Source organism: Mycteria americana, chromosome 1 (genome assembly GCF_035582795.1).
Source record: "Mycteria americana isolate JAX WOST 10 ecotype Jacksonville Zoo and Gardens chromosome 1, USCA_MyAme_1.0, whole genome shotgun sequence".
In the NCBI taxonomy this organism is placed as follows: Eukaryota; Metazoa; Chordata; class Aves; order Ciconiiformes; family Ciconiidae; genus Mycteria; species Mycteria americana.
Window position 1 is genome coordinate 110,208,904 of NC_134365.1, and position 13,956 is coordinate 110,222,859.

At 38.8% G+C, this 13,956-nt stretch overlaps 1 protein-coding gene across 8 annotated transcripts in view; it reads right to left on the reverse strand.

The window, feature by feature from the left end:
- The window catches only part of ROBO2 (roundabout guidance receptor 2), a 540,145-nt gene that overhangs the window by 33,962 nt on the left and 492,227 nt on the right, over positions 1 to 13,956 (reverse strand). For 7 of the 8 annotated variants that reach the window (XM_075516579.1, XM_075516590.1, XM_075516608.1 and 4 more), the window contains exons 20-22: positions 10,012 to 10,293; positions 5,017 to 5,173; positions 441 to 701 (exon numbers count right to left, since the gene is read on the reverse strand). In XM_075516579.1, coding sequence (XP_075372694.1) covers positions 441 to 701; positions 5,017 to 5,173; positions 10,012 to 10,293 — 700 coding nt within the window. The remainder of the gene's footprint in view (positions 1 to 440; positions 702 to 5,016; positions 5,174 to 10,011; positions 10,294 to 13,956) is intronic. The other variant, XM_075516554.1, reaches the window with a different exon arrangement.

Sequence of the window (13,956 nt, forward strand, 5' to 3'; positions counted from 1 at the left end):
GTAAAAGCTGCTACATAGCTATTTCAGGTGACTAGCATTATTTTTAATCAGGAATTTACAACCTCCATATTTTTGAAAAATCCTAAAAAAATCGTATCTTTTGCTAGCCTGAAAAGAGAGTATTCCAAACTGTATAAAAGTTGTCAGTAGGTGGGTGTTAACTACGCAGTTGAATATATGTAAAACTGCAGAGGAATATTATTTTTACGTGTTTTTAGCCAAGATTTAACATATTACCAAGCATTATGGTTTAAAAAGTACCTACTAATGTTTAAGGCCTTCACACTGTAGATACGGTTTTGCTATTTATTCTTCCATTTTACTGCTTTGGAAACATTACTGAAATGCTGTTGAACACAGTCAATATTTATGTCATCAAGGAATAAATTATTATTATGCTTTCATTTCCCAGACCGCAGGTGCCCCCTTCAAACATTTACCATGTCTGTTTTGCTATATCAAACTGGTAAGCCCTAGTTAATTCATCAAGGTGGGCTTGGAGCATTGGCTGCATCTCCTCTCGTGGAGAAGGCGTGAGGGTTGCAGTTGACTGTTGCCCAAAGGAGATTGCAGGTGATGAAGCTACTCCTCGGACAGGAGGTGTGGGAACACGATCATCATCTTCTTCAAGCTCATCTTCCATGCCCTGATGTAGGTAGGTCTGAACTGGCAAAGGCGGACACCAACCATCACTGTCATATCTAAAATAAAAACCAAGTAAACTTAGTATGTATCAAATCTCATCTCTGACATGCAGTAGGGGGTGTACAGGATTTCTGCTACAGTTTGAACACTCGCATGCAGTGTGAGCTCTAATATTTATTGAAAATAGGGTCATAATTGCTTAAATTCTCCTTACTGAGTCTGTTTAATTTTTCCCACAACTGCTAAGCAACTTGAACAAGATGTGCAACAAAAAAATTACTGATCCATTATCTCATTTGTTAATGGTGATTAGATAATGTTACGCCACAATCGACAACAAAAATGAACTCACTTCCTGGATCATTAACTGAGGAGAACGCATGAAGATTGACCTAGACATGAAAATAGCAGCATTCTTAAAAGGCAGAGCAAGCTTTATGTAGTTGCACTTATGTACTTTCATACTCCCATCCTCCCCTTTATTTGTCTATAAATTTACTATTTGTTTTTATTTTAAATAAAAAGCTTAAATAAAAAGCTATGCTCTCCACATAAATTCTGGTCTTACCATACTGCATATAGGTATCTACTGTGATGTGTAATACATTCATGTCGCAGCAGCACTGACCCTAAGCATATGCTATGTCACAGCACCAGCTGATAAGATACATTAGCACACGTTGACAGCTCCATGAGCACCCCACCTCCTAACCAATCTTTACTGGGACTTACCTAGACAGTGCTAAATTTCTGAACGCTTTCAACACAGCTGCACAAAGTAAATTAAAAGATTAACAACTACCAATATTCTTCAATACCAAATTCTTCTCTCTTCACATATGTTCTGATAGGTTTTTGTGGTTCAATTTTTAGTCTTATACCAAAGGTGTAAGAGGTGAGGCTACATCTGATCAGGGCTAGAAACAGAAGCTTTATATTCTACTACCACTTCTTATGTAAGCTTTTCCAGCAATTCAATCCTTTTCTGTCCTCATCACAGACCTTTCAATTCAGCGTTGTATTACAGTATCATCCCAGGACCCCGTCCCTTAGAGACACCAGCATCACCCAAGACACATAGGCCCTAGGGACTGTGGTCATTCCCTGTGCATTATCTCCCCAGAGTAATTCCCTAATCTGAACACAACTTCAGTTGCGCACAGCTCTGCTGACGATCACACCACTCAAATCTCAACACTGCCTACTCTTCCCATCTTCAAAACATCCAGTCAGCCTGCAGTCTCTTGAGCATCTGCACACATTTCTTCTTAACTCCCAGCTTATTCCAAAATACCTCAGGTTAGACAGCTCTTTTCAAAAGGCAACCAGACAACCAAAAGCTCTCACAGCTCCTTCACTGTCAAACCATCTCACACTCTAAAGGCCATTCCCCAAGCATCATCTAAGTCACTTTATCTTCTTTCCACCTTCAAGGACTGCTGACAAGGTACACCCCTTGTGTCTGCAATGCAGGCAGGCAATGCATTGCGTTATGCGCGTAATTTCTCAAACCAGTTTAAAAATACTCCTTTAAGGCTCCTGATTTGGAAGGAAGGAATTACCAGTTTCCCAGAGAAAAATTAATTACTGCCAATTTTCTCAAGTGTAAAGCTGGGTTACAAAAAGGCTGGGAACACTGAGACAGGGAAGTTTCAAAACCTGATTATGAACAGAACATTTACTTTAGGCAAAACCCAAAGATTTCTAAAATTAAACAAACTACTATTTCCTTATTCAAAAGCCTGTAGTCTGTATTTAAAAGTACAGATTCAGGATAGCTAAAACAACCTGACTTAATCATCCAAAAATCTGTGGAAGACATACCTTGTAATTAAGGCCAGTATCACTTTAAATCTGTATCTAGGTATAACCATATACAGATACACAAACATACGTTCGTGTACAGAGGTGCAAATAAATGCTACATCTTAACACTTGGCATGTAGGAGCTTTTGAGTGAATGATCATTACCATTTTCATAACACAGAGATTTAAGAAAATGTTATATGATTGTTGTGGTTTAACCTGGCAGGCAGCTAAACACCACACAGCCGTTCACTCACTCCCCCCGCCCCCAGTGGGATGGGGAAGAGAATCAGGAAAAAAAAAGTAAAATTCATGGGTTGAGATAAAGACAGTTTAATAGGACAGCAAAGGAAGAGAAAATAATAATAATAATAATAATAATAATAATAATAATAATAATAATAATAATAGAAGAATATACAAAATAAGTGATGCACAATGCAATTGCTCACCCCCCACCAACCGATGCCCAGCCAGTCCCTAAGCGGTGATTGCCACCCCCCGGCCAACTCCCCCCCAGTTTCTATACTGAGCATAACGTCATATGGTATGGAATATCCCCTTGGCCAGGTTGGGTCAGCTGTCCTGGCTGTGCCCCCTCCCAGCTTCTCGCTGGCAGGACATGACAAGCTGAAAAGTCCTTGACTAGAGTAAGCACTGCCCAGCAGCAACTAAAACATCAGCGTGTTATCAACACTGTTCTCATCCTAAATCCAAAACACAGCACTATACCAGCCACTAGGAAGAAAACTCTATCCCAGCCGAAACCAGGACAGTGATACGTACTCAATTCCTTAGGAGACAATTAAGATACGACTAGCTCTAATTTGTCTTTCCTTGCAATATTCATTCATGACATTGCCATTCAAGGGTGAAGGGACCAACCTAACTCATGCTGCTAAAAATGTACAGTGTAACAGCTCTGTCACTTACTTTTACTCTCTCAACCTCATCCTTTAGTATAATGGCTTCTTCTTTAAAAGGGACAGGGCAGAAAGATACTCCTTAGTGACTTTTCAGTAATGCATAAATGAGCTTTGGATGTGCTCGCCTTTTGACCCTACTTGCTTCAAATCCCCAAATATTCAGCTTGATAGTAAAAAGATTTCTTAGTAAAAAGATTTCTTAGTAAAAAGATTCTGCACAAGTACCATAGCTTTACCCAGATTTTGTTTGAAATGGAAAGGAGCCTAAGCCTGAAGTTCAGGACATTGAGATTCAAGATTTCAGGTACAAGAACCTTTGTCTTCATAATGTAAGATGTCCGAAAAGTCATCAGTTCTAACCTGCATTTTACAAAAAAAAAAAAAATTTGCAAGAAAAAGCTAACAAACCTAACAGACTACATAGGAGCTACACCTCATATATATGTTCTTTTTATAACAGAATACAGAACATAATGATTATATGCACTTTTTGCCTTGACTTTTAAACAACACTTACAATCAGTAAGGTTATTCATTTTCCCTTGCATTTGCTTTGAAATGCTAACTCTAATATAGCCTGAATGGACCTTCATTTTAAAAGGAACTCCACTGACTTACACAGTTAGTTATTATTCATTTTAAGAGCTGAAGGACTTGGTATAAACTCAAATGTTAATATTTAATTCTTCTAATTTTCATTATAAAAGTAGTGATGATCAATTCATTCTTACAAAAGGATAACACGAAATATTTTTATTCAGTAAATCTATTACAATGATTTTTAAAACATATGTTTCATCTTTAGTAAATATTGATTAATCCATGTATTTAAACAGGCAGAAATTTGTCCCTGACAGAACAATGAATCTCAAAGGCTCCAACAGAGCTGACCACAGTAAACTATTTTTCTCTATATTCTGATTTTCCTACAGAGTTTGATAACCTGGTATTTCATATAATTTCACCATATAAAGAGCATTCCATAATTGTTCTTTGCCCAGGAAATGTTTCTTTCCTCTCATTTAGTGCTTTTTGTGAGATTTTGTGTCCTTGAGAACAAGTTTAAGCTATCCAAAAATAAGTGCAAGGTTCCAGAAACTCGAGAGTTTAAATAATAAAAAAAAGGCCTATAAGTAGCATGCCTTCCTCAACTGTGAAATTTCTTCTAAAAGCCAATGAGAAGATTATTATCCACTGGTTCACCTTCTAAAATTAATCCAATTTAGTGTGAGGTTTTTTGTTCTGTTGGCTCTAATATTTTTAAACACCAAAGCAGTGAAAAAATACAAGGAGCCAGCTTGTGTCATCCTTACTCACTCTGAGTCCCATCGTTTGCAAGCAGTCCCAACAGAATTCTATTAAGCTACCTATGAAGTGAGATACTTCTCAGCATGAGTAAGCAGAGAAGCCCTATATGATGAAGCAAGGTCACTTTTATTTCCATCTTCAGTCACTATCAAGAGAAGCTATTCAAATATTCCTCCTCCATAGCCTTGAATAAGTCTATAGAATAAGGTGGTCTCTCTTTTTTTTTAAAACAAAACAGAATAATATAGTCACTTAGTGAAATTAAAAAGAAAAAAGCGCCTCATCTCTGCAAACCACAGATTTTTCTTCAAAAGAAAAAGAATAAACTTACCCTGCTTCTTGCTGATCCACCCCATAGTGTTCCAGCTCTGTACCTGGAAGCGGCTGCACGGGAGGGGGTGGGAGGGGAACACTGGCCCAGTTTGAACCATTATTTTTCTGGGGCTTGGCAGTATTTTTGGTTTTCTTCTTTTTCCCTCCTTTGCCACCTGCAAATCCAAAAAGAAAAATAAAATGTTAGACATATAATGTGGGGGAAAAAGCTAGCTATTTACATTTCTTTGAAAGAATTCTGATTCCAGATGGCATGCCCCAAAAAAGAAGATGTATTTATATCTCAGCAGAATCAGCATCAAAGTGCTAATGCTGTTACAAGGTTATAAATAATAATAGAATGGAATGGAAAAATATTCCGACTAATTGCTGAAAATCACTTCTTTTTAAAACTCCATATCACCAAGTAAAGACATGTTTTGCTATATCAGAAATATTTTTACTGATTTATTCATGTCTGCTTTATGACTTCTTGAATTCACTCCTAGATAAAAGTATAATAGACCATAGCAAATTATTTCAAATGTCAGAATCCAATGTACTTATAACACTGTTTTGCATAATCTCTTTCTGTGGAAAACACAGAGGTTAAGGACACAATCTAAAAAAATTGTCATTAGACTCAATATCTTTCAGCCAGAATGACAAGTGTAAGTTGTCAAAACAAAAAGAAACAGGGTTTTGCTGATAGGAATTTACTAAGTTGCATTTTTTAAAACATTGGGAATTCATCTTCAATGTTTTAGGACTGTCTGTTTCACAGGATTCAAATATCTTGTGCCACTATGCAGAAGAGGTTCTGTTTCCGATGTACAACTCTAATGGAGGAGGCTAGTAGAAATGAGGTGAGCAATGCATTTTGCTTAAGCCCTCTTCTCTTTTCTTATCATCCTTGTATCCACTTCTCCAGTTGAGACACTTCCATTTGTGGGAAAGTGATCTTACAGAAAAAGCTCTCTTCCCACTTGTTTCGCTTCTTTTATTTTGTCCTGACTCCTTTTTCTTGTCAGGAATTCATTAAGAGGAAGAATGGCGCAGTATTTCAAATCCCTTGACTGCTTGGAGACCCATTTATTTATTGCCATTTTGTTGTGGTTTTCAAACTCTCTGGTGGAAGAATGGTTTGTCATACCCTTTTTCAGTGGGGTACCCAGATGGCAGTCACTCATCCCTTGCCTGTTGCAGAGAGCACAGTCTAATCCATTTTACCCACTGACGTCTCTTGCTGATTTATAAGGATTAGCCAAAAAAGCCCCCATGTAAAAAGTTCTCGTCAGTAACGAATCAAAAAAATCATAACTGACTTGTAAGGCGAGGTGGCACGGTGTGCACTGGCAGGCAACACCCTCTGCCATGGCTCTAGCTGTAAGCATAGAGACATCCAGAAGGAGGAGAAATTCTAGCGATAGAGACAAGCACGTGTCACGGGACTTTTCATCTGAGAGACAGTGGCTTTATTCTGTAATCTCCAAGTGTCAGCTGGACCAAAATAGGAATTAATACAGAGGGAAGAAACAAGGTGATTCTGTGATTCAGAAGTAGCCAAGACTTCTCTTTTCGCCTCCTGTTGAGGCTGCTAGAGACAGGCAACAAGTCCAGCAAGGTTTCTAATCAGCCTGGCTGGCAGCATGTTGCAAACAAGACTTTGCTTTTCACTAGTCAATTCCAGACCAGAGCTCTTCCTTTCTTGTCTTGGAGTATTTATAGTAAGTCCAGCCAAGATCCTGTCATTCACTATGTGCAAACTGAGCTGATATTCCATCTATTAGGATGCAAGACAGGCTCTTCCCTCCTTTTGTAATCTGGCAGAGAGGGAAGCTTTCTTGAAAAGGGAAAGAACATTTTGATCAACGGAAAAGAAACCCCAGTGATGGTGGCAATGGAGGAACAAATACATGAACGTTCTGGAGGGAAAATGAAGCTTTCAAAGCACAGGTATGGCAGAAAGCAGAGTTAGAAATAAGGTCACAGAAGAGTACAAAGGAAGTATGTTAATTTTAATCTGTGGGACATGGGGGAATTTTTGAAAAATCAGCAGGAGTAGGAGCCAACAAGAGCCAAGGCAGGAGGGGCTGCTTTGGGAGGAAAGCACATGCATAAAAGTGTGTGTGTGTGTGTGTGTTGCATGTTGCAGGGGGATTTAAGCTAGGAATACTCAGAGAAGAGAAATGCAGAGAAGAACTTCAGCTTAGAGATTAGTGGAGGTGGAGAGGAAGATTTTGGAAGTATAGCAGGAGACTGGTAAAATGCTAGTATGGAGTCACTTGGATTTGGGCAGTTTTGCAGAGAAAGGTCAAAGATAACACAGCTATTAGAAAGAGTGAAGCAGAGAGCTGAGGAACTGTTCAGATAAAGGAATAAAAGAAAGGAACTCCAAGGTCATTACTGGTAGGGAAAGTAGCCTACACTGTACACCGTACAGTTGGGCAGGAGATTTCTCTTCTGTCCCCATGGGCAGAGTTACTCCGCTGCCAGACTAGTGGAACAGACACCTAATACATAATGCCTGATGTGTGTTTGAAAACTGTTGCACCGAAGCCTTGTTTCCCCATAGCAACGATGCTTGATGTTTCAATGTCTCCTCACACTGAAATTCAATTATATTGTTTAAACCTCTGGATGAATCAGGTCCTGGAAAAAAAAATTGCCATTCGGGCTGACGATCATAGCACTGGCACAAGCTGGGAGCTGTGCAAAGCACAGCCACAAAATTTCCCTGCCTCACAAAGCAGTTGAGTTTTTAGCTATTTTCTGTTCCACAGTGGGATAGGTTTTCTCATGATATTCGAGAGAGGCAAAAACTTAGTCAGAATAATAAGTAGTACTTGAAGTACTAACCAAGGAAGTGAGAGAACTAGTCCCTGCTCACCCTGATGGGGACTATGTAATCAAACCTGGTCTCTGACTCCAGTGACGCTCTAATTATCGGACTACTTGAAGGTCTCCCCCAGTATCTCATGTATTACAGACATAATTAGCCTGTATTAAAGACATAATTAGTGGGGAAGGGAGAGCAAAATACTGACTCTGCAGTCCAATAGGGTGACACTCATCTGAGCATGGGGGCATCCAGGTGTGAGCTGCTTTAATCACAACAGGAGTGCCCTGACCATAGAAAGACTGGCTAACCTCAAGTTTCTGTGTGTCAACGGAAAATTTACTTCAAATTGAGAAACACTACACAAAATGTGTTTCACTTGAAATATTTTTTCAAAGTCCAGCCCTTGATCAACTGGCATTTTTCAACAAAACTTTGTATTTTCTGAGAAAATTCTTAGGCAGCTGTAGCTGTCAACACATCTAAAGTGTGATACTGCCCTCTGATAGCTGGCACATATGTACCTCAGCATATCAATTTCTGCATTTTCATGCAGCCAGAGGAGCAAGCCGATTTCCTAAGCTACTTGCCAATACATCTCACATACAAGGAACAAGAACCTTTCTTGAAGTATCATATGAACTTAGCTCCCAGATACCTCTCTGTCAATGCCATAAGCCTATTTTTCAATCTCACTCAAATCAGCTAATACTCCCCATGAGAACACAAGACTTGCAAACGCATTTGGCTATTTGAGTTGTAGGCCAATGATTATAGGCTTCTAATCTCAACATTCAATTTGAATAGTCATTCAAAATGACATAAAGAAACCATTTCTAGGGTTGATCTGTTACTGCTACAATTGCTTCAACTCATAGTAGAAATTCAAAAGGCTACAGGTATAGTAGGAATTTGAAATTTAAGACACTTCAGCTCTCTCATATTTCGGTTAAGTATATAGCAGACTTTCATTTTAATTGCTGGCTTTTCATTTTTTGTCTTGAAAAAAAATGACATAGTTATACATAACATAAGCAACAAGTAAGCAAAATTAAAGAAATCAAGAAAAAGGTGTGTTTAAATATAATAGACAACCACATGTACTACAATCATTTTCATCCAATGAAAATGCGTCATGTTTCCAATATAACATGCAGCACACACATAAAATTTACATTCTGTTTGTACGCAGACTTGGCACAATGTTTGAAACCCCGCTCATCTTGCAGGGCCCTACATTTCTTTCTAAGCTGCTTCACTGAAAAACAGCATTTAGGAACAGCTCGTGGGAGTGGGGAATCTCTTAATAACTCAACAAAAATATTAATCTCCTTGTGAAGTTCAGTGTGGGGAGACCTATAAACTGAGGATTGATGCGGAAATGTATTTGCTCGATGAACTGAGTTGTCAGGGAAAGGGCGTGACGTGACAAGGCGAGGTTTGCTATTGCGCCGACAAGCGCCGGTTGGGAGGCTTCTCCCATTATCTCCAAATAGGTTACGCAAAAGGCATTTTTTTTTTAGCAGAGGCCAACGTGACGCTGTTCGCTGACGTTCCGGTGGGCGGGCACCCTCATCGCTATCCGCAAAGTGCACCTGGGAGGTTTCCTGCCTCCCTGGCGAGCCGCTCACCAACACCCCTCCGTCCCTCACCCACCCACGGCGGTGGAACCAACCTGAGAGGCTGCCACTCCTTTCGGAGCTGTTGTGGGAGCTGGTGGTGCTGAAATCCTGTGACTGGTTGTGTGGCAATCTATTAGCCAATCCCTCAGCCACGCGGTAGTCAGGGATGTAAAGCAAGGCTAAGGGTTAAAGGGCAAAGGTCACAGTGGCATCGTGTGATTAGTTGACAGCACAAGCACATGCAACACATGCAGTTAGCAAGTCAACGGCAGATGTGGTGGGGCAGCAAGTTTTAATTTTTTTTTTTTAGAATGTATACCTATCCTAGCCTAATGGAAGGCAGATGGCTTGGCGCTTAGCACGGGACAAAGAGACTTAAAAGCACAGAACAGTGTATTTTGTGATTGTGTGAGGTTCAGCACGCATGCAAGGTATGCAAGCATTAGTTACGGTAAATATGACGGCGTCTCACATACTAAAAAGATTTTTCTAATTCATGCATAGATGATACAGTATAAAGCCAAGGGCTTTGGAAAATAAGAGCTGTAATTACCATTGTTGCCCTTGCCTTGGTCTGGGAGAGAGTAGCCGAATCCCATCAGGTCATTTTTTTGCTGAATTGAGCTTTTCCACTGAGGATCAGGTAAGTCGACAGCCAACTCATGGATGCTGTTGGAATGCAGTATCTGGGTGGTGGCATATGGCGTGGCTTGCGTTATTTGGCTGGAACTGTTGTAACTAGTTTTCGTGGTGAAGTCAATGCTGCTGTAAATGGCTCCATCAGAAAGCATAGTAGCGGTTTTATCTCCTTGCCCTGGCACTGGTGGCAGCACATCTGTGGTGAACATAGGGGAATGAAACAAATCACTGATGCACAGGAAGCCTGAAAGTATCAAGGTTTAAGATGAAAAATAAATGTGTCATTTTGCACGTTTGCATTTCAGCTGAGACAGGTCCATGAGCCAACGAAGGGAAGATGATGTACAACCATCGCCAAGCTATCAGCATCTGTGACGAGCCTACCACTTGTCCTTCACGTCTCACTGCCTAAAACCATCTTTTTTTTCCCATACTTTCAACTGTGAAAGTGAAGTTTGGAATATTTCTCTACTGAAGAATGTTTTCAGTTGTTCACTCTATGTCAGAACCAATGAAACTGTCTGGGCTTCAGGGAAATGATGAAAGGAGTGAATCTACAAATCACAGAGGAAACTTTCCCAGCAAATATGTAGCAAAACTCTTAAACGGATGCCAAAGCTCTCAAAGTAATTTTTTAAGGGTATCACCTTGACTTCCTTGAAGTTTTATGCATCAGCTTATCTAATTTTCTTTTTGACATTAGCTAGTACATTTCTCCTTTTCAACCAAAGAAAAACCTGACAAAACCAAGTTGTTCCCGATATATGAAAGAAAATCTGTTATTCTGAAGGGATTTAAGTGATCAGTCTCTTAAAATGGCAAAGCAGCATTGATAGTGGAGAACAACTTGTTCAAATACTCCAGTACATTTACCTGAAAAACAGTATAGCATATTTAACTAAATATCTGTTGACTTTTCTACATCTTTTGAATCCTATCACACACTGCAATTTGTACCTTTAATCAGATTGATTGGCAATCTCTCTCCTTACTAAACATTGTAGTGACCTTTGCTGGTGGAATACTAGATTTAGAAGCTGAGACTACTGAAGTGTGAAGAACCTAATGATGACTGGCACGATGTCCCAAGGAGAACCACAGCTCAGCAGATAACCCTCTTCCTGCTCTCTCAGAGGTCAATATATCAAATAGTACTATTTTTACAATTTATTTAGACTCTAAAAAGTTGAATCCATTCTGGAATGTACTTGTTAAAAAAAAAGCATCCTTTATATGCCATTTGCTTTATATAGCCAGATGGCAGATATGGATTCCAACTGTTAGATCGTACTTGAGATAATGCATACTCCTATAGTGAAGATGTTCAGATCCCATTCTAGGTATCACGGACATTTTTATATACCTTAATCCCCAAAGAGAAAAGATGATTCTTGCACCTAGACAAGGGTTTAGGCTCAGTTCCAGACTCAGACGTGGGTTTTGTGCAACCTCAGGGAATACAGTTTTTCTCTCACTGTCTCAAGACTTTTCCAGCAATGAGATATGATACCATGAACTCCTCCCACTGTTGGTTGGTTTTTTTTCTTTTTTTTTTTTTCTTTTTTTTTTTTTTTCCCTGGGATGAACATTTAGACTACAGAACTATTTTCTCCTACATTCGTGTGTACAACAGTGAACATTTTAATATGGACCCTAATAACATCTGCAGTCTCAGGGCAACAACATAATATTAACAATAAATATGGCAATAACAAGTGCTCAGTAGAGAGACTGCAGAAACAGAGATTAAATTTGGGTCTATCAGTACAATCTGTTTTTGCAGACAACAACAGGGAAATGGGCACAATCAAGTATTTAAAATGCCTTAATTGTATTAACGTATATCTGCAGATAAATTGTGAGTGCAAAAAAATTACAATTAATGCAAATTACAGGTCATATTTCAAAATCAGGTTATTACTATCTATCTGCACATATCCAAAGTGTTTTCTAGGGGCAGTACACAATCGTAAAAGCACCTATGTTGAAAGCATGAGATGTGGGAGACAAGTGGAGTCCTATCCTTCTTGCATTTCATCCACAATATGAAGATTTTTCTTTTCCACAATTGGTTTAATAAAAGTATAATGTATTGAAGTTTAGTAAACAAATTCTGTTGTTGATGTATAAAATGAAGTAAGTCCAGCTCAACTTGTCTGTGCTGGATTTGCAGATTCACGGAAGTAAAAACTAGCAAAATGTTCATCTCTCAAGTACTCAGATTTACATCCATCTTGTTTCTGGCAACTGAAGAGGTATCATGTCTATACAGTCATTTTAAAATGGAGAACTATACATCTGCACACCCTTGAAAGGAAAGTTGCATAGCTTCCCACCAGCCAAGAATTTTCAGTCATTCTTACTAATAAGCTAAGGTTCTCCAGACATTCTGGGAATTTTCAGTGCAACCACAGATTACTTTTTTTACCTCAATGAGATGTATACACTAAGCACGCAAAGAGCCATTTTACAAAGTGCCATAATCACCTAGTAAAAGTCAGGTGTGATTTTCCCACCAAGTCATCATAGCAAAAAACCCACACTGTACATTTCAGACCAAAGATGAACACACATTTCCCACTGGATGTTTTCCCAAAAACTCTCAAAAACCCAACTTGTTTTGTAACTCTTGAGATAAATGAAATAGTGCTGAAGTAATTCCTGAGGGAATCTCTTTCTTGCTGCCTCGGGAGACACATTACCGTTTTGTGGCCTTACGCGACTCCAAACCTAACCTGTGCTTCCCACTCACAGCCTTGCTCTCAAATGCCTGCCTAGGACATAACGTGGATTTCACTCTTAAAGGCACTGTTAGAACTGCCTGTCTCAGCTTCTGAGTTTCCAGAGTGATTGATTGCCACCTTACTGTTTTCAAAACTCTTACAGACCTTTTATATTATCGCAGACCTTTTAACCAGTAAAAGAGGCCCAAGTTCTATCTATACAGTTAATTCATGTTAAAAGACATCTGACTTCTAATCCATCTTTAATGCAGAAGCATCTGAACTCAACTGCTGAAACAGATATGGATAAGTGGTCCCAAAACAGCCGGAATAAAAGTGTGAGCTCAACTGTAAAGATCATGGGTGGAATTAAACTGCTGAAATTCCAAATATAACGGTTGCATCTCTTGGACAAATTTGGACCTATGCCTCATCCACATTGAAGCCAAAAGCTTTAAAACATGCTTCCAATTTCAGTCATATGGAGCCAAATGCTAAAAGAAAATGGTAATTTTTCTGTATTATGTGAGCTTATAGAAAGATGGAAAAGTACTGAAGGGTTTTATTTTCAAGATATTCACAACAAAGAAGCTGGCAGATATTCAGTTGCCTTCTAAATATTATCAGAAGTTTTGCTTACTTTATAATATTTTTGTAAGACGAGCTTTACAACATTTTTATATGGAAAATAAATCTAGAGTGTTTTGTTGTAATTTGAAGTCACTGTAGTGAAACCACAGGCAAGAAGTTTTGCATGGGAACATATAACCGATGTGAAGGATGGTTTTCAGAAGCAGATTCTGGCATGGTTCAAAACTGAATTATTTTCACATTTATCGGTTTGATGGTTTTATAGATTTTTTGCATTTTAATGTATTTTTGATATATCAAGTTGTCTTGATTTTTGTTTACTTATTTATGTCTTAAAAATATTTATATACTCATTTACATTAGGAAGTCTTGTTCTGAATACCACTATGCAGAACTAGCTGTGTTATAACATCACAGAAACCAAGGAAGTAACAGAGAGATGTGAATATTACTATGACTTGTAAAAATCCCAATCATACATCTTGAAATTCCCATTTGAGTAAAATGTTTGAAAGAAAATAACCCCTCTAAAGATTCATCACCAT